The sequence below is a fragment of the Tenrec ecaudatus genome, chromosome 3, assembly GCF_050624435.1.
Source record: "Tenrec ecaudatus isolate mTenEca1 chromosome 3, mTenEca1.hap1, whole genome shotgun sequence".
NCBI classification, from domain to species: Eukaryota; Metazoa; Chordata; class Mammalia; order Afrosoricida; family Tenrecidae; genus Tenrec; species Tenrec ecaudatus.
This window is the reverse complement of record NC_134532.1, coordinates 96,246,379-96,272,084: the sequence shown is the minus strand read 5'-3', so window position 1 is coordinate 96,272,084 and position 25,706 is coordinate 96,246,379. Positions and strand designations below refer to the sequence as shown.

The 25,706-nt window shown below is 43.0% G+C and overlaps 2 protein-coding genes across 7 annotated transcripts in view; one reads left to right on the top strand and one right to left on the bottom strand.

The window, feature by feature from the left end:
- The window catches only part of NUDT6 (nudix hydrolase 6), a 46,816-nt gene extending 26,442 nt beyond the window's left edge, over positions 1–20,374 (bottom strand). For 2 of the 5 annotated variants that reach the window (XM_075543846.1, XM_075543845.1), the window contains exons 1-2: positions 19,778–20,060; positions 12,464–12,667 (exon numbers count right to left, since the gene is read on the bottom strand). In XM_075543846.1, the coding sequence (XP_075399961.1) occupies positions 12,464–12,667; positions 19,778–20,015 (442 nt within the window). In that variant the 5' untranslated portion in view covers positions 20,016–20,060. Of the gene's footprint in view, positions 1–12,463; positions 12,668–15,701; positions 18,150–19,777; positions 20,061–20,092 lie in introns of those variants that run through there. The other 3 variants (XM_075543848.1, XM_075543847.1, XM_075543849.1) reach the window with 3 other exon arrangements.
- A 61-nt stretch (positions 20,375–20,435) lies between these two features.
- Positions 20,436–25,706, top strand: part of AFG2A (AAA ATPase AFG2A) — a 325,370-nt gene continuing 320,099 nt past the window's right edge. For both annotated transcript variants that reach the window (XM_075543842.1, XM_075543841.1), the window contains exons 1-2: positions 20,436–20,902; positions 24,708–24,829. In XM_075543842.1, coding sequence (XP_075399957.1) covers positions 20,761–20,902; positions 24,708–24,829 — 264 coding nt within the window. In that variant the 5' untranslated portion in view covers positions 20,436–20,760. The remainder of the gene's footprint in view (positions 20,903–24,707; positions 24,830–25,706) is intronic.

Genomic DNA, 25,706 nt, shown 5'->3' with positions numbered 1-25,706 from the left:
AGTGTTCAGTGCATCAAATCTGTTCTTGAAATTCAATTGGGATAGATTCAAGGTCATATTTTGGCTCTCTTAGACTTGTTTGAATTTTCTTCAGGTTTATCCTAAACTTACTTATAAGCAATTGATGATCTGTTCCACAGTCAACCTCTGGCCTGGTTTTTGCTCTTGATATTGAGTTTCTCCATCCAATGCCTTTTCCCACAGATGCAGTACATTTGATTCTGTGTATTTTATCTGGAGCAGTTCACATGTATAGTAGCCTTTTTTGTAGTTGAAAACAGATATTTGTCATGAAGAAGTCATTGATCTTGCAAAACTGTATCATGTGATATCCAGGACCATATTTCTATCACCAAGACCATATTTTCCAAGTACTTTTTTTTCTTCTGGTATTCCAACATTTGTATTCCAATCACCAATAAGTATCAATGCATCTTGATTGCATTTTTTATCAGTTTTTGACTAAAGATGTTAGTAGAATTCTTCAGTTTCTTCATCACTAGCTTTAGAGGTTGGTGCATGAATTTGAATAATAGTTGTACTGATTAGATTTCCTTGAGTATGGATAGACATAATCCTATCACACAGCATTGTACTTCAAGGTAGATTGTGAAATGTCCTTTTTTGACAATGAATGAAACACCATTTGTGTCAGTCTGGGTTGACTAGAGAAATGAATCCAGAGACACTCTTATGTATGTAAGAGAGTTTTATATTCAAGAGTAATTGAATATGAAGAAAACATTCGGGCTCAGTCCAAACGAAGTTTGTAAGTTTGATATTAGCCCATAATCCCAATATTAGACCATATGTCCCATAGTAGTCCGATAAATTCTTCTACAGACTCACACAGCACATACAATGATACCGAAAGCAGGAAGATCACAGGCCAGCAAATGAAAAGTCTTGTGGAAGCATCTTACTACTGGTGTAGCTCACCATGTGGCTCTTCCAGCTCCAGGGCTTTGGATGCCATCAGCATAGCTTCAGGTGGCTCATCAACAGAATGTGAAGCATAGTGTGTGTCCTGCCTCCAGAGAGGAAGGCAGGAGTTCCCAGAATCCTCAAGAGAAAGTCATGCCCATGCAGAGGTATTATTGGCTATGACCTGATTGACATGCTAGACTCCATCCCTTCCCTCAAGTTGACAGGAGATTATGTAACTACCAGACCATTCCTCTTGATTGTGCCATTCCAGCAAAGTAAGCTATATGGCTTTCTGATTCAAAACTGGCAATGCCAGTCCATTTCAGCTCACTAATGTCTAGAATATTGATCTTCGTGTGCTCCATTTCACTTTTAATGACTTTCAGCTTGCCTACATTCACACATCATACATTCCAAGTTCCATTTATTAATTGATGTTTGTAGCTGTTTCTTCTCAGGTTTAGTAGTACCTTATCAGCACATGAAGGTCCTGAAAACCTTACTCTTGAGGGCTTTACTCCATCTGTATTATTATTATTAACTCTACTTGCGAACGTCGCTCTTCCTCAGACTTATTTTGATTGCCTTGTGCCTCATTTTCTGGCTCTATCAATGACTATGTTCATCTTCTGTTTCTCAGGTTTCCAGTAACAGACAATGTTGCAATGTTAGCCATAGGGCTTTCAGTGGCTAATCCTTCTGAAGTGGACAGCCTAGTCCTTCTTTGTAGTCTGTTGTTAGTCTGGAAGCATGGCTAAAATCTGTCCAACTTTGGTGGCCCTGGTGTTATTTGAAATACTAGTGACATAGTTGTCAGCATTACAGCGACACACAAGCCACAATAGGCAAGCTGACAGGCAAGCAGGGTCAAAACCACTGGTGTCAGTCAATCGGCCTCGTAGGTATCCACTGGGACAGAGGTGAACTGCTTGCTCCCTAGGGCTTTCTGAGACTATCGATAGTTACAGAAGCTGACCTGTTGGAAAGTTCTGACTGCCGATCTTTTGTTTGGCAGCCCCCTGGACTTCCTTTATAAAGCAGTAACCAAACCAAGCTAAACTCACTCGGAGGATTCCAACTAACAGAAGCCCTCTCTATGCTCCTTTACAGGAGCAGAGAGCCTCAACGTTCTCTCCCAGTGTGGATGGAGGATTTGAACCTACAATCTTGCAGCTAATAGTCTAATATTTACTCAACAGCACCACCAGAGCACCCCTATAGAACATTAAATGAAACCCTCCCCCCCCCCAAAAAAAACGAACCAAAAAACATACAGAAAAAAACCAATCCATTGCCTTTGAGTGGAATTCAACTCATAGCAAGCCTTTAGGACAGAGATGAACAGCCTCTTTAGGCTTCTGAGGCTGTAAAACCTTACAAGAGCCAAAAATTTCATCTATCTCTGATGGAGGAGCTGGTGGATTTGAACGGCTGATCTTACCATTCCTGGCCGAATGTATAACCCACATTATCAGAGCTCCTTTTTAAAAGTGTTTTCATGGTGACCCTACAGGACAGACTGGAACTGTCCCATAGACTTCAGAGCTCCTTTATAGAACATTTAAAACTGCCATGAGTCCATTTGGCTCAGAGTGAACCTGTAGGACTGGGTAAAACTGCTCTAGCATTTCTGAGGCTGTAACTATTTATGGGAGGAAATAGCCTCATCTTTCTGCCACAGAATGGCCAGGGGATTCAAACTGCTGAGCTTGCTGTTAGCAGCCCCACAGGTATCCAACTATGCTACTAGGACACCTTTACAGAACATTAGAAGGTGATAAATCTGTGTAGAAATAAAATATATGAAAACTCTAAGGGGTACAGCAGAAAAGCAAGGGAACAGAGTGGCAAGGTCCTCCCCAGAGAATGCCAAAGGTGCACTTTGGGACCAGGGCGTGGTGCCCCAACAGACTGGCCTGGAAAACACTCCTAAAGGCCAACAAACAGTCCTTGAACTAACTACAAACTTTTCTTTCTTGTGGTTTTTTTTGGTCATTAGTTTGTTGTTGTTGTTTTATTGAATATTGTTGCTTCGTTTTGCTCTGCCTTGTTTTTGTGCATGTTATTATCTCCGCATGTCTGTCTAAATAAGGTAGGCTGGATGAACAATCTGGAGAAGAAAACAACAGAAATGACAATTCCAGTGGGACATGGTAGAGGGGGAGGTAGGGGGAAAGGTAGTGGTGTTAACAAACCCATGGATAAGGGAACAACAAGTGATCCAAATCGGTGGTGAGGAGGGTGCAGGAGGCCTGGTAGGGTGTGATCAAGGTAACCAAGAGGAATTACTGAAACCCAAATGAAGACTGAGCATGATAGTGGGATAAGAGGAAAGTCAAAGGAAATAGAGGAAAGAGCTAGGAGGCAATGGGCATTTATAGAGGTCTAAAGGCACGTACATATGTAAATATATTTATATATGAGGATGGGGAAATAGATCTATGTGCATATATTTATATATGCATATTTTTATAAATATATATTTATATATTTATAGGTTTAGTATTAAGGTAGCAGAAGGACATTGGGCCTCCACTCAAGTATACCTCAACACAAGAATACTTTCTTCTATTAAATTGACATTCTATGATGCTCACCTTCTTGACTCAATCTCTGAAGACAAAGTGGATGAATAAGCAAATCTGGTGAAGAAAGCTGATGGTGCCCTGCTATCAAAAGATATAGCATCTGGGGTCTTAAAGGCTTGAAGGTAAACAAATGGCCATCCAGCTCAGAAGCAACACAGCCCATCTGGAAGCACAACAGCCTGCATGATCACAAGGTGCCGAAGGGATCAATTATCAGGCATCAAAGAACAAAATATCATATCATTGATGCTCACCTCCCTGATACGATTGCTGAAGACAAATGGGTGCATAAGCAAATGTAGCGAAGAAAACTGATGGTGCCCGGCTATCAAAAGAGATAGTGTCTGGAGTCTTAAAGGCTTGAAGGTAAACAAGCGGCCATCTAGTTCAGAAGCAACCGAGTCCACATGGAAGAAGCACACCCAGCCTGTGCGATCATGAGGTGTCAAAGGGATCAGGTATCAGGCATCATCAGAACAAAAAATCTTATCATAGTGAATGAGAGGGTCAATGTGGAGTGGAGACCCAAAGCCCATTTGCTGGCCACTGGATATCCCCTTACAGAAGGGCCTCAGGGAGGAGACGAGCCAGTCAGGGTACACTGTAGCAATGATGAAACATACAACTTTCCTCTAGTTCCTAAATGCTTCCTCCTCCCCCACTGTCATGAACCCAATTCTACCTTACAAATCTGGGTAGACTAGAGGATGTACCCTGGTACAGATAGAAACTGGAACACAGGGAATTCAGGGTGGATGATTCCTTTAGGACCAATGGTGTGAGTGGCGATACTAGGAGGGTGGAAGGAGGGTGGGTTGGAAAGCGGGAACCGATTACAAGGCTCTATATGCGACCTCCTCCCTGAGGGTCAGACAAAAGAAAAGTGGGTGAAGGGAGACGTCAGACAGGGAAAGATATGACAAAATAATAATTTATAAATTATCAAGGGTTCATGAGGGAGTGGGGAGCGGCGAGGGAGGGGTAAAAGTGAGGAACGGGTGCCAGGGGCTTAGGTGGAGACCAAATGTTTTGAGAATGATGAGGACAATGAATGTACAGATGTGCTTTACGCAACTGATGTATGTATGGATTGTGATAATAGTTGCATGATCTCCTAATAAAATGATTAAAAGCAAACAAACAAACAACCAAAAATATACAAAAACCAAACTCACTGCCATTGAATCGATTCCAAGCATAGCAACCATATGGGACAGGGTAGAACTGCCCTGTGGGTTTTCAGGGGCAGTGAATTATTTAATGTGGCTTTCCCAGCCAAATTCTTTAACTCCCCCCAAAGGACCCCTCCCTGCATGGTTCTGGTGAGAAGGTAGAAAAATATACTGAAGGATTCACCTGTGAGTAATTTTGAAAGGGCTTCCCTGGAAGGCCATCCTGCTGCATATAAAATGAGCCCTGTGAGAAGCAGGAGGAGCGATCTCATTACCAGCAAGAGCCAGGAGTGGAGTTCTTCTTCTGGACCTGAGATCCCTATGCAGCAAACTTCGTGGATCCAGAGGACAGCTATAACAGAGGAGCAGCAGCAGAACCAGAAGCCAGAGCAGGGAACAAGTGATGGACTTCCCCACCCCCTGGAGCAAGTAAAGGTGAGAGCTTTTGTGCAGGAGGCTGGCTGGTGGCGTGGGGTGCCTCAGGGCACTTCATTCAGGGTGCTCAGTTTGCTGAGTCTTGGAGCTTGAGCTGAATGCCTGCGGCTGAGGTTTACAACAGAGTAGTATGTTCTTTGGGCATGTATGTATTAGCTCTGAAATGCTTTGTAGCATGTCCTGATAAACAGTTTAAGCCTGAGCATTTCACACTGACATTACCTGTTAACTTCCTTAATAAACCCTTTAATTATGAATTTTGTCTTTGAGTTCGGTGCAGACATTGCAATGAGTATTAGAACTCAGAGACGTAAAATAGAGAACTTTAATTGAGAGGTTTCCTGGACAGTATCTCTCTATGGGTGTAGAAAGACATTCTCCCACAGTGTGGCTTGTGGTTTCAAACTAGTTATGTGTAATACAAGAAAAAGCAATTTTCTTTGAAATGAAAAGATTATAACCTTATTTTAAAATACTAAGAAAAAAACACAGCTGAGATGTTAACATTAATGTTAACCTCTATTGAGAAATATAAACTATAATTTACTGGTTATTGGTCTTTACAAAAGATATAATGGCAAAGTAATGTTTTGGATGCCTATTCTTAAATTTTAATAATCATTCATTACTCAGACCTTTCCTGTATGGATTCATTATAAATATGAATGGTACAAAAAATTTTTTTTTAATATGAAAGGTACGATATCCTAAAGACAAAGCCAGCACAGTGAAAAAACATGTACAATGAGAGTGACCCCTGCTGGTCACAAAAAGTTAAGCACAAGGAAATCAAGTATTAAGCAGAGGTTATTTATCAAGGTGCCTTGGTAGTGCCGTGAGTTAAGTGTTGGGCTGCTAACCAAAATGTCTGGTTCAAATCAATGGGTTGCTCAGTGGGAGAAGGCTGAAGGGGTCTATGCCAATAAAATGTAGGGCTAAGCAGCAGCTCAGCTCTGTCCTAAAAGGTTCCGGGGATAGACTGACAACAGTGGATTTCATTTTCTCAATTACCATATTACTATGATTAGACAAATAATGGACTCCCTGCTCTGTGAGCATGATCTCAGGCACTCCTCAGTACAGTCGAAGTAAAAACCTGGAATAGACTGTCTGAATTCTGAGCAGGGACACTTCTCACCGGCATGCATCACTGACCACTTGTACGTAAAATTGGGTTCTCAGTGACCTGACATTTTTACTTGAAGTTCTAACCAGCCTGGCATTCATTCAAGAAATATTTATTGAATACCTACTTTATGCCAAACACTGTCTACAGCCTGAGGAACAAGACAAAATACCTGCCTTAATGTATTTTATATAATTGTGAGAGAGATTGGTGAGATAATTTCTAAGTGGGATATGTGGTATGAAGAAACAGCTGGATACAGGGAGCAAGGTTTTAGTGTTGACATATTGAAGGACATTGTAGTAGCTAGGAGAGTCTGAAGCTTTTCTGAGGGGACAATTAAGTAGATACCTTAGATGTAAAGAAGCTAAATGAACAATGCCCTGGGGAAGAACAGTACAAGAAGGAGGAAGAGTCAGTAAGAGTAAAGACTGAGCACACATTGGCTTGCTATGTTGGAAGAACAGTAAGAAAGTCACAGTCCACTGATTAGGCAAGCAATTGTACAATTATGTTTGACATGATTTAACTATGGAATGATATGACACATATATTTGTTCCCAAGTTACAGCAAAAATAAAAAACAAAACATAGATCCAGGAATGAGTTCTGGGCTTGCACGGAATCCTAGCTCCAACTTAATAACAGTGAGTTCTTACAGCATGGCCCTTCTTGATGCTCACCTGCATGAAATGATCACTGAAGATAAGGGTGTTACAGCAAAGTGTGGTGAAGAAAGTAGATGGGAAGGGAGCGGGGAGGGAGGGGAAAAAAAAGAGGACCTGATGCAAAGGGCTTAAGTGGAGAGCAAATGCTTTGAAAATGATGAGGGCAAAGAATGCACAGATGTGCTATATACCATTGATGTATGTAAATGTATGGATTGTGATAAGAGTTGTATGAGCCCATAATAAAATGTTAAAAAAAAAAAAAGCAAGTAGATGGTAGATGGTCCCTGGCTATCAATCAGAATAGGTGTGTGGGGGGGGTCTTAAAGGGTGGTGTTCAAACAAGCAGTCATCTAAGTGAGGAGTCAACTACACCCACACAGAAGATATCAGCTTGTGTGATCTAAAGATGACAACTACAAAATTTGAATATGGTGAAAAGAAAAGTAGCAGAGCTAAAATTACGAACACCTCATTTGTAGAAGGCTATGCAGGACAGTGGGAGCGCAACATCCGCAGAGTACCTAGTCAGACTGAACATGGCAGATCTGCTGCAGCCATAGGCAAGCGTCTCGAACCACCTTACTATCAGGCAGAGACCATGATAATCTTGATGATGCTGGATTGAACTTGATACTTGGCCAGTTCACCTCTCTGTAGACACGACCTGAATTTGTACTGGGTGCAAGTATCTCTTTAGCTGTCCCATGACAGAAATTACTTCCCTGGCGTTTTGAACATTGATGGGGGTCTTTTCCTTCTTACTCATTGTTTATATTTTTGTCTTTATGCTAATAAGATCTTATCTTTATCAACTTATTGCAATTGAGGTGTGCAGTATAGGAGGAGTGGATGCATCATGATAACTGATGTAAGGGGATGTAGGGGGTGCAAGTGTGGTGGGGTGGCAGGGAGGGAATATTGGGAGTAGATGGTGATGGTAGGAGGGGGAGGAAGCGCTAGAAGTGTGTGATTACACAGCTCATTTTTAAGGCAATTTTAAACAGGGGGCAGGGGCAGGGGAGATGCTGAGAATGATGTGGTGGTGATTGTACAATTCCTCTTGTTATGATCGAATGATTATTCAATGGTATGATAGGTAAATTATGTGCCAATAAAACTGTTAGGGGGAACAAATGAAGGTGGGAGGGGGTAGGGAGCATTAGCATTGATTGTGATTGCCCAATTCATTTTAGGGGAGTTTTAAACATGGTTGGGGGAATGTTCTCAAATTAATGTGGTGATAATTATACAATTCCCCTTGATATGATTGAATGATTGAACTGTTGAATTATATGTGACATATGTGCCAATAAAACTATTTAAAGAAAGTCTATCGAGAAAAAAGTCACAGTCCACTTTATCCCAGCCACACCCACCTCCTGTTGCTTACACAATGAACATAAATGAATTTCCCTGCATTTAAATACCAAACCAAACCACCACAAACCTGTTGGAATTAACTCAATGACAGTGAGTTTGAGTTTTCTGAGGGGGACAAAACAAAACAACTGTAGCTCTCCAGAACAGTTTCCTATACAACTTCATCCCAAATAGGCACCTCAAATCCGAGTTATCCTTCAGAAGTCTGGTCAACTTCCATCTCTCTTACTGCCTGGACTCTTTCCAAATGATAACCCAAAACTGATATCTTTCCAATGGTTTGAGGATTACTCAAATTGCAAGAGAATCCAACATCTAACCAAACCTAAAAACCAACCATCCATGTCCATCAAATTAAGTAAAGCTCACAAAGACCCTGTAAGCCAGGGTAGAACTGTCCGTAGGATTTCCAAGGTTGTGTGTCTTTATAGAAGCAGCCGGCACATCTTTCTCCTATGGAGAAGCTGGTGTGTTCGAACACCTGACCTTTGGATTAGCAGCCAAATGCTTTAATCACTGTGTAATCAAGGCTCCTCCAACCATTAACAGAGGATTTTCAAGCATGGTTATAAGGAAATGAGAACTGATTTTTTTTTGCTTATAATTTTACAAAAAGGAATTATTTTTATTCTGTAAAAGAGGGCTATCACTTTGTATTGGGTTGGTTAAGGGGTCATTTTGTAAGAAATGAAGCATGAAGGAGAAGAGAAGGTGGGATATGAGAAAAGGGAATTTACATAAAGCAATGACATGCGAGCATGCAAAGAGCGCAGTAGGGAATACACAGAGGATGTGGGAGTTCAGGGAACAGTCTCCTGAAGACAGCAGACATGTTCTGTAGGACTGAGGAGAAGCTAAAAGTAAGGTGAGGCACCTGAATTGTGGTGCTGGTGAAGAATACTGAAAGCACGACAAAAGAACAAACAAAACTATCTTGGTATAAGTACAGTCAGAAGGTTCCTTAGAAGCAGGGATGGTGAAGAGATGATGATGTACTTTGGACGTGGTATCAGTAGAAGCTAGGTCCTGGAAAAGAACATCACATTTGGTAAGGCAGAGGGGCAGTGAAAAGGAGGAAGGCCTTCAACAAGATGGACTGACATAGTCGCTGCAACATTGCGTTTAAACAATAGGTAAATGTTGCTGATGAGCGACATGCACGCATCTAAAATAGGGGAGGGCCTGGGAGATAAGATAGAAGATGGATGCGAGAAATATTTTTTAATGACTATTAGATAATACAAGGAAGGAATCATAGCAATGCTGCAGTTTCAAGTCTCAGACTGGCAACAATGGTACTATAGCATTGGGCTGCTTACTGCAAGGTAAGCAGTTTAAACTCCCCAGGCACTCCATCAGAGAAAGATGGAGCAGTCTACGTCTAAATACCTATGTCTTGGAAACCCTATGGAGCAGTGCAACTCTGTCCCATAGGGCTGCTGTGAATCAGAATCAACTAGAAAACCACAGTGAGCATATAAATCTACACATGATTTACTCAATATTAAAGAGAGCTCTATCACAGACTTCTATCATGAACATCACTGCCACCTATGAGCTGTATTTAATGCTAAATGATGAGCAGCCTCAGTTGTCTAGGGGTGGACAAACACCACTTGCATATATGAATAGGGGCTTAATGGGTCCCCTTGTGGGACACCTATCCAACTTTGAAGGACTGGCTCAAATACTCCTTACTCCATGAAAATATTTTCGGTTTATGTTACCTGGACCACTGAGCCTTCCTTTATATTCTATTGCACTATTTAGAGAACATGTCAACTTGCGTTGTACTAAAGATATGAGTGCAGATTATAATTTCCCCCTCTCTTCCAGAGTGGTAGTCTTTTCCGTGCCTTGAATATAGCAAGCACTCAGCAGAATTAAGCCCCAACTAAACAGGGCAGGTAGGCAGAAATTCACTCATTCTACAAATATTTAGCAAGTATCTAGTCTGCCCCAGGCACTTGGTAAATGATGTGGCACCAAAACAAACCTGGCCCAGGTCTTCATGAAGCTATGGCCCAGTGCAGCTAAGCTGTCCGGAAGAGTGCAACCATTCCTGACCTTTGGATTCAGAGTAGAAGCAAGTACTTCATTTGCCGGGTAAGAGAACAGAAATCCATTTATGAACAAAAGGGGAAGCACTTGTAGAACATAAGGATTTCTTACTATTTGGAGTAGCTCTGGAAATCTAAGAATTTTTTTAACTTCAATTCTCAAAGGAGGAGTCCTGGTGGTGTGGGTTGCGATCAGGCAAGGTCAGCAGTTTAAAACCATCACCTGTTTCTCGAAAGAAAGATGGGGCTTTCTACTTCTGTAAACAGTTACAGTCTCAGAAAGTCACAGGGGGTTGCTATGAGTGGCATTGACTCAAGGGCAGTGGGTGAGTGAGTGAGTTCTCAAAGGCTGGTCCTGGAAATTGTGGTGATGGCTGCTGCATCACCTGGGCACTTACTCGAGGTACAAATACTTGAACCCCACCTTCTTGAAGGCCTTTACAATCATTACATTGAATAAGGAAAACCAGAGAAGAAGGAGCAGTCTAGTTGTAATTCTTCCAAGACAGATGTGTTTGCTCTTTGGTAGTTTTAGTACCAAAATTATCCTAATTCAATGACGCATCTTCATCAGCATCATAATTCAATTTTTCTTCCATCTTTCTTATTCAGTGTTCAACTTTCACATGCATATGATGTGATCAAAAAAACCATGGGTTGGGTCAGGCACAGTGTTGTAAGTTAGGTTTCTGTCAGCTTACAATTGTGACGGGCTGGAGTCCACCCTGTCAATCAAGTCACAGCCTGGCAATGCCTCCTAGGAGGTGAAGCCTTCACCTCTCTCTCTGCCTTTCTGCTCTGCTGCTTGCTGAGACTGGGAATTGTTGGCACCCTGCCATGTTTCTACTAAACGTGGATCCACAGGACTCTGCACCCACTGGCCTGTGATTTCCTTTACAGCAGCCTGCTTTCTCCCTCAGCATCAGCAGCTTGCAGCTACCGGTGTCTGAAGAGGGCTCTGGCTAACATCAGGCCCAAGGGCTTAAGTTGGACTGGGTGGGGATACCTTCTTGATATAAGCACACTTTTAAATGTAAGGCTCTTTCTTATGCATGTCAATGATTTTGTTTCTCTAGATAACCCAGCTTAACACATTCACCTTGGTACTCAAAGTAGCATCCTCTCTTGTTAACACTTTTTTTTTCTTTCTTTCTAATTTATTTTTATTTATTTATTTTTTTAACAATTTATTGGGGCTGATACAATTCTTTTCACAGTTCATACATATACATACATCAATTGTATAAAGCACATCTGTACAGTCTTTTCCCTAATCATTTTTTTTTCTCTTTTCTTCTTTTACATTTTATTAGGGACTCCAACAACTCTTACCACAATCCATACATATACATACATCAATTGTATAAAGCACACCCATACATTCCCTGTCCCAATCATTCTCAAGGCATTTGCTCTCCACTTAAGCCCCTTGCATCAGGTCCTCTTTTTTTCCCCCCCTCCCTCCCTTTTCCCCCCTCCCTCATATGCCCTTGGTAATTTATACCTCGTTATTTTGTCATATCTTGCCCTATTCGGGGTCTCCCTTCCCCCCTTCTCTGCTGTCCCTCTCCCAGGGAAGAGGTCACATGTGGCTCCTTGTAATCAGTTCCCCCTTTCCAACCCACTCACCCTCCACTCTCCCAGCATCGTCCCTCACGCCCTTGGTCCTGGAGGTATCATCCACCCTGGATTCCCTGTATCTCCAACCCTCATATGTACCAGTGTACAGCCTCTTTAAAGAGGTCCTATGCAGCAGATTTATCCAATGAGTCATTTGGTCTCTCAACTACTGCTTCGACAAGCCTTGACTGTGGATCCAAGCAAGACTATTTGACGAGTGAAGTTCCAAAATCTGCGTAAAACATGATGGGACATAGCCTTTGGAAAACTAAAGGCTTAACTTATCTTTATCTTTGCTGCCCTCTGCTGATTTGTAAGACAAATGTTTTCTATTTAAAAGCACTGTGCAATTATCCCAAGGCAGGTATCATTTCATTAAATAATTCATTCTACCTGAACAAACTATTTGCTCAGCTCTAAGAAGCAAGAAAGCGGGCAAGCCTCTTACAAGTTAATTCTGAATTACCACGAATGTGGGACTGACCTGCGACTCCGACTTGATGCGTGGCATATGCTGGTAATCTGCTGGGCCCTTCTCCCAGCCACAGGGTAAGTGTTGCTGAGTCCGCTTCTGCGTGGTGGAAGCAGAAGCCCAGGGAAGCGGCAGGAGCAATCCACCGGCTTTGGAGGATGGGAATGTGTAGCCAGATGGCTGTTCGACCTTCTGATCGCCATTTCTGGATTGCAGCTAAAATGTGGAAGACAATATTTAGAAATGTTTTTCAGTGAAAGGCAGGGAATGAATGAAAACTTGGCTCAGGCAGGGTCCAAGAAGCCACGTGTAATCTCGACTTCCTTTACTGGTGGGTTATTTGCAGAGAGGTCCCCAATGTCCTGTTTATATCACCACCACTGGAACTGCCATGATTTCTTATACTCATCATCTTGCTTAGATGATTTTCCTACCAGATGAAATTCCTTGAGGACTGACTCAGTATATTTTTGACCTTTATCTCACTGCGCAAGAGGCCTGTCCCACAACAGGTACGCAAAAGCTGCAGAATGGACAAATAAACGGATTTAGACAATCTGAATTTCCTTTTTAATGCCATTTCTTTTAACATCCTAGAGACTACCACGGACTTCAATGTACTACCATAATTTTTAAGTTGATATCTTCAAGATGGCTTTAAAATATAACTATTAAAAAAAAGACATTTTCAAGAAAATTTTGAAAATAAGGAAAGGTATAATAAAGAAATCAAGACTTCACATGTTACTGGCATACTGGAAGATAATAAAACATAATTTAAAATTTTTCATTAATGTATTGGTTTGCATCTTATGCTTTTCACTGCATATTATCTTGTATACATTTTACTTTATTCAAATTTCATGTATACATATGAAGTTTTAATGATTATAGAATTTTCATCATATAGCTATAGCATGAGCTACTTATGTAATCTCGTACTCTTGCTCGTTAGTGCTATTTCCAATTTTTCTTTATTACAGATAATATCTTGGTGAACACAAAGATAGATTTTCTGTCTGTGACTTCCTTAAATTCTATTATTTTATTACTTGTGATTGACACAGGGGAAGAAGATGTTCATATTTAGTTCTTACCAAGTTCCACACCCTCAGTGACCCTATAGGACTGCGCAGAACTTCCCTATGGGCAGTAAGTCTCCATGGCAACAGGGCGCCTGGTCTTTCTCACAGAGCAGCTGGGGCTTTTTAACTGCTGAGAAGCTCCAGACTTTTACATACATTATCTTATTAAGTTCTTTCAACTATGAAAAGCACATAATCTCTCAACCTCTCATTGCCCGCAAGTCGATCCTGACTCATAGGGCCCCCTACCATGGACTAGAACAACCTCTGTGGCTTTCTGAGACTGTAAATCTGTAAGGGAGCAGAAAGCTTCGTCTTTCTCCTATAGAGCGGTTGGTTTGCAACCGTCATCGTTGTGACTAACGGCCTTACTCACGACCCACTGTGCCACTAGGGCGCACAGTACATTATATACATCCCGAACTACGAATGAAGAAATGAATCTTTCATGTTTTCATATGACTAATTCTTTATTAACTTTCAGATTACTTTCTTCATCTTACTTAAACTAAAAAGAATCTATCATTTTACTTAATCCTGTGTGTGTGTTAGCAGGGTCTAATATGTAATCGTAACAAGAATTCTCTGGTATTGAACACTGTCAATGTCCTCTTCTCTCTTCAGTTCACAGTAAGCTCCTCCTCCATCAAGGACTATGGTCTACTCATCTTTGCATCCATGTGCCTAGACAGTGACACACACAAAAGGAAAAAACTCACGGCCAGTGAATCAATGAAAACGGCCCCTGTGTATTTCAGAGCACACAGCTCCACTTTCTCCTGTGATGAAGCTGGTGGGCTTGAACAGCTGGCTAGCAGTCTGACTCATGGCCTCTATGCCACCAGACACAAAGAAGCTTTTAATAAACAGTTCTCAATTTAAGTTAGCATGAAATGAGCTCTGAAGTTAAATCAGATATTGGTTGGTAGAGTGATTCATCCCTCTCACTTTCTTATCTTTTTCTAATTGTATGCTTATAAAATTTTGAGGTATAAATATATGATAAAATAAATGATCACTTATAGACAGGAAAGAAGACCAAAATGGGTGTCAGAAGACACTCTGAAATTGGTCTTGAATGTAGAGAAGCTAAAAGGAATGCAAGAAATGATGGACGTAAAAGAACTGAACAGCAGATTCAGAAGGGTCGCCAAAACAGACCATGCAAGATATAACATAACAAGATCTGGTGTCAGAAACCCCAAAGGGAAGCATACACTCGACGTTTCTCAGGCTGAAAGAACTGAAGGAAAAATACAAGCCTCAAGTTGCATGGGCAAAAAGTCGTCCTATGGGTAAAATATTGAATGATGCAGTAGGCATCAAAAGATGGAAGGATACCCACTTACTGTACCCAAAAGAAGTGGTTGTTATTCAACCACTTTCAAAAAACAATTCAAGCTCACTGCCAACAATTAAATCAATTCTGACTTATAGTCACCCTATGGGACAGGATAGAATTCCCTGGGGGTTTTGGAGACTGTAACTTGAGAAGAGTAAATACCTCATCTTTCTCCCATGGACTGGCTGGTGGTTCAGTACCGCTGATCTTGCGGTTTGTGGCCCAATATATAATCTATTACCCACCAGGGCTCCTAGTCAAACATTTTAGGAGGTATCGTATCATAGTAGCCTATTAGACCTAACAGGAACACCAACTGAGATGTTTTAAGAAACGGATGCAATGCTGGAAGTGCTTACTCATGTATGCCAGGAAATGTGGAAGAGTGTTAGCTGGCCAACTGACTGGAAGAGATCCATTTGTACCCTTTCCAAAGAAAGGTGATCCAACAAAATATAGAGATTAACAAATAATATGGCTAATATTATAGGCAAGCCAACTTTTGATGCAGGTAATTTAAAAATGGTTTCTGCAATACTGACAGAAGTCCAAGCTGGTTTCAGAAGAAAAAATGGAGAACATAATTTTTTATGTCAGCTGAATCTTGGCTGAAAGCAGAGAATACCAGAAAGATGTTTACCTGTGTTCTAACAATTATGCAAAGCATTTGACTATTTGAGTCGTATCAATTATAGATAAGGATGTGAATTGTAGAACACTCCTTATAATTCATGTGGAACCTGGACATAGATGAAAAGGCAGTCATTAAAGAAAGGGACATTCAAAACACCAAGCAAACTCACTGTCATCAATTCTGACTCACCTCATAGGACAGACTAGAGCCGCCCCCATGGGTTTCTGAGCCTTTATCTCTTTACAGGAGTAGAAAGTCACATCTTTCTCCCACGGAGCTGATGGTGGTTTCAAACTGTTGGCCTTGTCGGGAAAGGTGTGTGTTGTGGTGGAACCCTTTCATTTAGCAAAGCTGTACGCAGAGAAAACAATCTGAGAACCTGGACTATGTAAATAAGAGCACAGCCTCAGGACTGAAGGATAACTCATTAACAACCTGTGTCCTGCAGTTGACACAACCTTGCTTGCTGAAAGAAAAAAAACTCCAAGCATTTCCTGATGAAGTTCATGCCTTAAGGTAAAGAAGAAGAAGAAAAAAAATCCTCATAACTAGAGCAATGAGCAATATCATGATAATGGAGAAGCTATTGAAATTGCCCATGATTTCATTTTACTTGGATTCACAATCAATGCCCATGAAAGCAAATCAGAAGATGTATTTCACTGGGAAAATCTGCAGCTTCAAAAGATATCTTTAAAGTGTTAAAAAGCAAAGATGTCACCTTGAAGAAAAGCCTGGTGGCATAGTGAGTTACACGTTGGGTTGCCAACTGCAAAGTCAACAGATTGAATCCAACAGGCTCTCCAAGCAGGAAAGGTGAGGCAGGCTTTGTGTTCCTGTGTAGATGTACAGCCTTGGAAACCCACAGGAACCAGTTCTATTTTGTCCTATACAGTGTTTATGCATTGGAGTCAACTCAAGAACAGTGGATTTGCTTTTTGCAATTGTTAGCAATTAACATAGCTAGATAAACAGACTATGAGTTGGGCCGCTTACAGCAAGGTCGGCAGTACAAAGCTATGCTCCAACAAGAGAGATGAGGCTTTCTGCTCCCATAAAGATGTACAGCCTCAGAAGTCCACAGGGGGCAGTTCTAGTCTGTCCTACAGGGTCATTATGAATTGAAGTGGCCTCAATGGCAGTAAGTTTGGGTTTGTATCCACTTAAGGTATTTTCACTTGTCTCATATGCATGCAAACTGGACAACAGATAAGGAAGAACTGATGCAGGTGAATTATGAAAACATATAGGGATTGCCAGAACGAATAAATCTGATGGCTCCTTAGAAATGAGGCTGGCAAGAGCACATCTCACACACTTTGGACATGTTACTGGCAGGGACCTATTCCTGGAGGTCAAGTAGAAGGTCAGTGAAGAGAAAGACCCTTGAGATGGGCTGACCCGGTGATGACAACAGTGGGTTCACACAGAGTACCAACCGAGAGGACGGCATAGGACTGGGCTGGGCTTTGTTGTGTGGGGGGCCACCGTTTAGAGGCACCGGTTCCTTGAGAGAAAGCTTAGGCAGTCTGTTTCCCTATGACCTACAACCTTGGAAACTCTAAAACCACTATGAGTTGGGGTCCTCTCCTAATAGGTTTGACTTTGTTGAAAGTCACACAGTGGTAGAACAAAGAACAGAACCACTTAGTTTACCGCTGATGCAGAAAAACGATAGCACAGCTGAAGAGCACATCAACTGTTCATTCATTAGCATCTTAATTTTATAGGTGTAAACATGAAAACAGAAATGCTAAAAGAATAGTAAATGCCTGTGTAAATGTACACTAAAAAACATCGACAAAGTATTAGTCATAACTTACTTGAAAAGAAAGGAGATATTTAGCTTTCCTATGGGGCTTTCTTCAGATTGTCTTCATTTCTATCTATAGACATTTCCATTTATTTTATTTAGCTCAATGACATTAGAAGTAGCAATAACTCCTAGAGGCAGCATAGTACAGTGGTTAAGAAGCGATTGGAGGGTCAGGGAAATTACTCTATGCCTCCGTCTCATCATCTATGAAACTGGAAGAATGCCATCTCCCTCATTAAGTTAAAAAGAGGAGTAACTGAATGAGTATTTTAAAGAACATAAGATAGCAATTGGTTAAAGGGCTAGTTTTATTTTAAAATACCCCTGGCACTGCGCACTGCATTGATATTTGCACTTGAAATTCATTTCACATTAGTTATCTTTGATGGCCACAACCATCCACTCTAAGGTTGGGCTTTATTCATATAAGCAACCCAAGCAGCAAAGCAGCAAGATATATACGTGTGCTAATAATTTTAAAGGTGGATTAGCCTGCCTCATTTTTGATGAAACATGTGGCAGGATCTGAGACTTGAACCCCTGATGTTTACATCGAATCCAACAGTTTCTACTTTACCATGTGCCTGGAGGCAGCCTTTGAATGACCTTTTTCATCATTAAAGCATCTGGGTGTGTGCTATAAAAAATGTATATTCACACTTTATCAGAGGCTGAGCACTGATTGGATTTTCCTATCAGTGACCTTGGAGTCAAAGAGGCAGCCAGGACCATACAATGAATTCAGGCGTCCTTAAACTAAGGCCAGCGGGCCGCATGTGACCCGCTGAGGACATTTTTCAGGCCCGCTGGGTGTTTTTGCCCCTTTTGGTTTTTTACTTCAAAATAAGGTATGTGCAGTGTGCATAGGGATTTGTTTTTTTTTTTTTAAACTATAGTTCGGCCCTCCAACGGGTTTGAGGGACAGTGAACTGGCCCCCTGTTCAAAAAGGTTGAGGACCCCTTGTAAGTACTGCACTACCAGTTAAAAGTATGGGGGTTCAGACCCACCCAGAGGCATGTTGGAAAGCAAGCCTGGTGATTTGGTTTTGAAAAGTCTCACCCTTCAAGTCTCTCTGGCGCACTTAGTTCTACTTTGCACAAGCAGGCTTGGCTAAGGTGACCAGATGTCCCGATCTTTAACAATATTTCCCGCGTCTCGTGGCGTTTTTAAAAAGACCCGAGTTTTGGAAAGAATGCAAGACAAGCTAGGGTATATGGTTTTCAGCTGCCACGCGGCTGTTTCACCAGGATACGAGTTTTATCAATGGTGTCCCGTTTTAAAATCTGGTCACCTTAGGCTTGGCAAAAGTTGGGACTGACTCAGTAGCAACTGACAAGTGGGCCTATCAGTAATTATTCACAAGCAGACAAAAAAATTGAGGTGAAAAGGCAAGCATGTATTTGGGGAGTGAGGATGATTTAGCACTGAAATAACTTGAATCGCCTTTCTATACGTGCTCACTTGGCATATTATTTGAAGTTTCCTTTGTAGCAGGATTTCTTTTTTCCATGCCTGAATCTATATGTTGCATCATCAATTTGATTATAAGACTTTTTTGGGGGAAATTTGGGAAACAGGCTGCCCCACCAAAGCAATGACTTCTGCCAAAGTGAAGAATCCTGTATCCAAGTTTTCTTTCTTATCACTGACCTCAAGGTTCAAAACAAGTGGAGAATTTTCCTATTAAAGATACCACCCACACAATGTCCATTGTTAGTTGGAAAAGAAAGGCTGTTTTGTAAATAGAACCCAACTCCAGGTCTGGACCTTACAAAAGACTTTTAGGGGTCCTCAACCTTTTTAAACAGGGGGCCAGTTCACTGTCCCTCAGACCCGTTGGAGGGCCGGACTATAGTTTAAAAAAACTATGAACACATTCCAATGCACACTGCACACATCTTATTTTGAAGTAAAAAACAAAACGGGGCAAAAACACCCGGCGGGCTAGATAAATGTCCTCGGCGGGCCGCGGTTTGAGGCCCCCTGATAGACAATGTGATCAGTCAGAACTTCTCATGTCCACCACCTGTATTTGAATGTGAGGTAATTCTATCGGAGGGAGAAAGTGGGAGGCACCACCAGGGCTCTGTAAATAACCATAATTAACCAATACTGAGCGTTAAGCATGTAGTAGGCACGGCTTTAAGCACTTTCTATTCTGTAGTCAACGTAACTGTCAGCAGTCCGTGACGTCCTACTAGTTGTTTTTAAGGAAGAGGAAATTGTGGTGGACAGCAGGTGCCAAGCCTCACACACTGTAGTGGACCAGAACCAGGGCCGCGACTGCAAAGGCCTCTCGGCAAGGCGCGGCCAAAGGAAGGCCATCGCGTCACCTCCACCTCTCCGGGTCCCCCCCACCCCGAGCTCCGCACGTGACTGGGGCCGAGAGCGACTCCGGCGGGGTCCGTGGTCATTTGCAAGGGTCCCGGGGCGCCGAGGGCCACTTGCCCTGCAAGCCTCGCTGGCAAGCGGCGAGGTCGAGGCGGTCCAGCGCACCAAGCCGCGCCAGATGCACCGAGACGCCCCCGAACTTGTCCGGCTCGCCCGGCAGCTCCAGCGCTCCGGCCGGGGTTCCGCGCACACAGCCCGGCCCGCCCGCGGCGCCGCGGGGCGCGCCCCACAAGCAGGGCCGGCGGGCCCGGGACCGCGCCGCGCGCCAGCAGCCCCCGCTCAGAAAGCGCGACATCCCGACTGCGCCCGCCCGCCCGCCGGCCGGCTGGCTCGCCGGGTCCCCGGGCGCCCGGGCCGCGGCGCGGCGTCTACCGTAGAGCGTAGAAGAGGGGCGCCTCAGCGGGGCCCGGCGCTCCCGGCCTCGGACCCCTGGCCACCGTTAGCCGGCCCAAGGCGGAGGCTGTCTCCGCACTCAGCTCGCCGAGATCGGACCAGTCGCGAGGAGGGTCGCAAGCACCCAACCACATTCTGAGGCTATTTTGTTGAGGAGAGGAGGCGGTGGCGATTCAAACAAAAACAAACAAACAACTGCTTCTGAGAAATTTACAGTCTGCGTGGTAGTTGTCGCCTCCTCATCCGTCTTCCTCGGTACACGTGGGGGAGGGGGCGGTGGCGCTGTAAACACGGGGCGGGGGCGGGGATGGTTGCGGAAGTAGATTCCCACAGTCGATCTCGCTTTGTGGGTTATAGCCCCAACGTTTTTAATTGCCACGGGGAACCGAGTAATTATTATTATTATTTTTAAACCCAGAGAAGGGGACGACCGGCGTGGTAAGCTTGGGGAAGCTCTGAGGAACTTTCGGGAAAAGGGCGCGTAAGGACGCCTGCCGGGTCTCGGGCTCTCGCTGCGCTCCCCTCGTGAGATTACGGCAGTGGGCGGGGCCACGCTGACTTCTGCCCCGGAAGTGCTAGCCCCCGGATAAACGCGCACGTTGAGCCGGCTTTGCAGTTGCTTCGCCCACGCTGACTTGCTTGGGACCATGTCTTCCAAGAAGAACCGAAAGCGCCTGAACCAGAGTGCGGAGCGTGCCGCGGCGTCTCGCTCTGCGGCTGCTTCTCCTGCGGGCGCGTCGGCTCCTGCTGCGCCGGGGACCTTGGTGGTGACGAACTTTATCGAAAAGGGTAAAGGTTTCTGAGGGGCAGACCCGGGACCGGGAGGGCTGGGCGGCCGGGCGGGCGGGCGAAGTTGGCGAGGCTGTGGAGAGTGGGCGAGGCGGAGGGGCGGGAGGCGCCGAAAGGCGGGCGTGCATCTTCTGGCCGCGGCTGCGGGGGAGAAAGAACTTGGACCCTAAGGGCTTCTCCCCGAGAGCTCTGCCTTGTGAGTCACCCCGAGTTTCTAAGTTGCGCGGGGAAAGGACTTCGCCTCATTCAATGCCAGCCCCGTGCTTAGTGCTGCGAAATCGCTCCTAGTGTGAGCCCAGAGTGTGGTACTGAAACCCAACAGACAGGTAGAGACCCCCATCAGGAAAGACGGGGGGCGGGGAGGGGATGCGTCCTTCCCAAGAGGCATCGCCGTACCTTTAAAAATGACGGTCCGTTTTTCTTTTCACTGCTACACAGAGCCTGGCGTGTAGGAATGGTTAGTAATTGTCAGACGCAGTTGTTACGTTGGGGCTGTTAACCCGAAGGTGGGGAGGCTGGACCCCACCTGTTCATCGGGAGAACGATGTGGCATCAGCTCCCTGAATAATTTTACAGCCTTGGAAATTCTTGAGGGCAATTCTTGGCCCTTTAGGGTCGACGAATCCCTGTCTATTGGATGGAAATGGCCTGGATTGGTTTCTGCATATTAATTGTATAGTTAATAGGTCATGTCCTGGCATTTATTTGTAAGTATTTTCACCGAAATCCCTCTAGCCGCACACTCTAGGGCTTCATGCCACAGCCCTGGGTTTGGTTTGGGAAGGCTGGCCCATAGGCCGGGCACTTGACTGACATTGCTCCCTTAATCTTGGTGGAAGCCCGGGGGTGGGGTGGGGTGGGATGGGACTGTTAGGACTTCCATTTAACAAAGGAAGAAAAGCGAACATTGATTTGCCCCAGGTTATGCAAGTACTGGGAGCCCTGTGCTTGTGGATATCTAGAGACCTAGCGGTTTCCTTGTTGGGCTGCAAAAACCACAAGGCCAGCAGTTCAAAACCATCTGCTCTTCTGCAGGAGAAAGTCGAAACTTTCTACTCCTGTAAAGGCTTACAGCCTTGGAGCCCACAGAGGCAGTTCTACCCTGTATGGTCCCCGTGAGTCGGAGTCAATTTGATGGGAGTGGTTTTGTTTTTTGACACAAGTACTAAGATGGAGCCAAGATTTGAGTCAAGGTGGCATTTGATGCTAACACCACTCTCCAGATTCACAGCTCTCTTAACTTGGGAAAACAGGTTTATTTGAAAAGTCACTTAGTATATCAAGCTTCCGGCAGACTTCGTGTGTAGTAGCTTTGAAAAATAAACCAGATAAAAATTAAAAGTGGAAGTTTTTTTATGTGGCTAATGCAGACCCTAAAACAATTCTAGAATTAACGTAGTTTTCTTCTTTCGAGATCATAGGACAACTTGTTATGTATATTGCAGTTCACTTTCTCAACTGTATTCTATGCTTAAGTTAAGCTAAAAGCTCCACAGTTTTGTCCCACCACCACTCTGCATTCATCCTTCATTGCTGGATTTCTTAAATTGAGCTGTCTCTTCGTCTCTCCCCTTCTCCCCCCACCAATCTCTGAGGCTTTGGTTTCTTTGGAGTCACAAATCCATTTCAAGACCATTACTTCTCAAACTTGCTGTGATGAATGTTTTAAAATGTTCATTATGTGCATAATCAGTGCTTTTATAAAATAGAGTAACTGAATTGGTAGAAAAAGATGCTGAGTCGATTTTAGATATTAGCTCTGAATACAGTGGAAGTATATAAGGAAATGAGGCTTTTTGATGGGAACTACTACATGATGTCTACTAGTGATAGCACAGAATTGAGTATATTTAAAGAAGGCTACAAGGATACTTGGGAGAAAGTACTTTTTAATCCTGTAGAGAATAACATTCTCAGAAGTCACAGGGGCAGTTCTACCCTGCCTTATAGGGTTGCTATGAGTAGGCATCGACTCGATGGCAAAGAATTTGATTTTGTTTTTATAAGACTGGTGACAAAATTGGTTACATGCTTGGCTGCTAACTAAGATGTTGTCAGCTCTACCTGCAGCTCCACTGGAGAAAAGACCTGACATCCTACTGTAACGATTGCTGTGTAGGAAGCCATAATGGGGCAAGTGTTCTCTCCTATTGTGCCACTGAATTGACCAACTTAATGGCACATAACAACACCACCAACAACAATGAGGCCTATAATGTGAAAATGTGGTACATGGTGTATGAGGGGGTACTCCCCCAAAACTGGATTCCCCCCCGCCAAAGCTATGTATTTAATTTTTTTTATAGAACAATCTATCACCTTGAAAGTATTCTCTATTACACTGAGTACATTTGTCCTATCTGTGAGTCCATTCTTGGAAACATTTTTAAAATTCATCTGTTTGGATGGCTGACAGCACCTCCCTCGTTTTTTCCTTCACCCCTTCTGCGATATCAAATCTGCCCTTTCCCAGAAACAAAAAGAAGTTGAAACAAAAAGAAGTCAACAGAGCGAGGTCAAATGAATGAGGTTCTTGGGGCAAGAGAGGCATACTGTTTTTTTTTTCCAAAAACTGGTGCACTGAGATGACTGCGTGAGCTGGTGCATTGTCGTGGTGACAAAACCAGTCCCCCATCTGCCACAAATGATGCCTTCTTTGTCTCACACTCTTAGGCAGTCTTTTCAGATCCTCTAAATAGAAAGCTTGATTAACAGTCTGATCTGGTGGAAGGAATTCCAAATGCACTACGAGTTGATTCAGTCCATTTGGGAAGTCAACTGACGTCCGGATTGACATTTGTCATCAAACAACATTTCACCTCTTTTGAAACGAGAAAAGCACTCATATGCTTGAGTTTTTCCCATAGTGCCGTCTTTGTAGGGCATGTTCAACATCACTACAGTTTCTGCGGCATTTTACCAGCGCGGGAAACAAAATTTCACAGCCGTATGCCATTCTCTGTGCTCTGCCCAGTGCAATTCCGGTGTTTTAGAGAAGAGATAGTTCCTCCTGTCTGTTTCTGCAACTTCACAGCCTCGAATCCTATGGCAGCCATGTGTGCAGAGTAGAACTACTCCACAGGGCTTTGAACCTCCAGCTTTTCAGCCTCTTGTGAAGCACCTAGAAGTTCCCAAATTTATTCAACCTACTGCTCTCTTTTTTATTTTTAATGTTCGTCTGGTCCATACTTAGGTCTTTTCAGAAAAAAAATTACTCACCATCCCTTGGCAGTTAAACCCTTTTGTATTATAGTCCATAAACCAAAACTCCAGATTCAATGCCATCGAGTCAGTTCTTACAGTATAACAACCCTGCAGCCCATAATCCAGGGTAAAGAGGAGGTATCTGCTTTTGCAGCCTCCCGGATCATCCCTGTGTCTCCTAGGGGGGCAATGTTGCCCACTTTAGGAAATGCTGACAACCATTTGTGGCACCCAGAGACTCCCAAGAAAGCTTAATCTATTGTAAGTATATCAAGTTCTTTCAGAAACGAGACTTAAAACTAGTACATGCATATAAAACAAAATCCTGTTTTTAGTTAGCACGCTTATTGCCAGCAGACCCCCAGAAAGGTTGGTTTTAAATGCATGTGTTTTGTTTTAATAAGGAGGATTGGAACAGTAGTTTGGTTACTGCCCCCCCACTCCCGCCCCCAGGTATAGGGTAACTCCATTCGTTTGATTATGTACCTAAGGAATTTTTATTTTATTATTTTTTTGATAGGAATTTTTGTTTATTGTAAGAGAAAGTAAGTGTTCATTTCAGTTGCAAAATAGTAAAACAATTTTCTTTTTCTTCATGTAGATGACAAAGTTCCCAAAACATTCCGAAATTCCCTTGTTCAATTTGGACTCAGCACTATGAAGGCTGCTGATATATGTATTGGTCGGCCGGTGTTGCTTACCAGTTTGGATGGAAAGCAAGAGGTAAGAGTCTTTTCACATCCTTTGGGAAGATTTGAGAATGTTTCTCAGTTTTCCAACACAAGCAAGAATAAATGGGAAACAATCTACATTTACATGACACCCTGTTATAGAAGAGACTTGTAATATCTTCTCAGGGAAAAATCTGAAAATTTAAATACTGCTAAATGCTTCCTATAAGCAATAAAAGTAAATGCTTCTTAAAACAATTAAAATCTCTTAATTCTATTCTTCCAAGAACTTTGTGAAATCTTATATATAAACTATATAGTCTCATATCTATGCCTAGCCTAAGGGCGTTTAGGAGTTGGTGTTGAATTAGCTGACTCATAATGACCTCTTGGCATGATGACGTATTGAAATGTTCTAGGTTTTGCCCCATCTTCATGATTTTTGATAGCTTTGAACCAGTTGTTGAGTCTGTTGTGTTCGTCCCTATTTTGAATGGCTTTCTTCCCTTTTACTGACCATCTACTTTACCAAACATCACTTTTTTTTATCAACTCATCTTTCCTAAAGATGGGTCCAGAGTAATCAAGATAAGGTCCTTGATTATAAAAAACATTTGACTGTTTCATTTCGGATGGATTTGTTCATTGTTTTGCAAGTTCATGATGATTATTTGCTAATACTTCCATTTGATTAGAGCTGTTCTTTTTCATTGTACAGCTTTGGCATGCATGTATGAAAAGTTCATGATTTGGGTTAGGGACACCTAAATTATCAAAGTGACACCTGCTTTCGAGAATGTCAAAGGAGGGCGTTTGCAGCAATTTTACCCATTGCAGTAATAGCATTTGATTTCTTGTTGGCTGCTTCCATGGATGTTGATGTTGATCCAAGTTAAATGGAATCCTTGACAATGTCATTATCTTCTTTA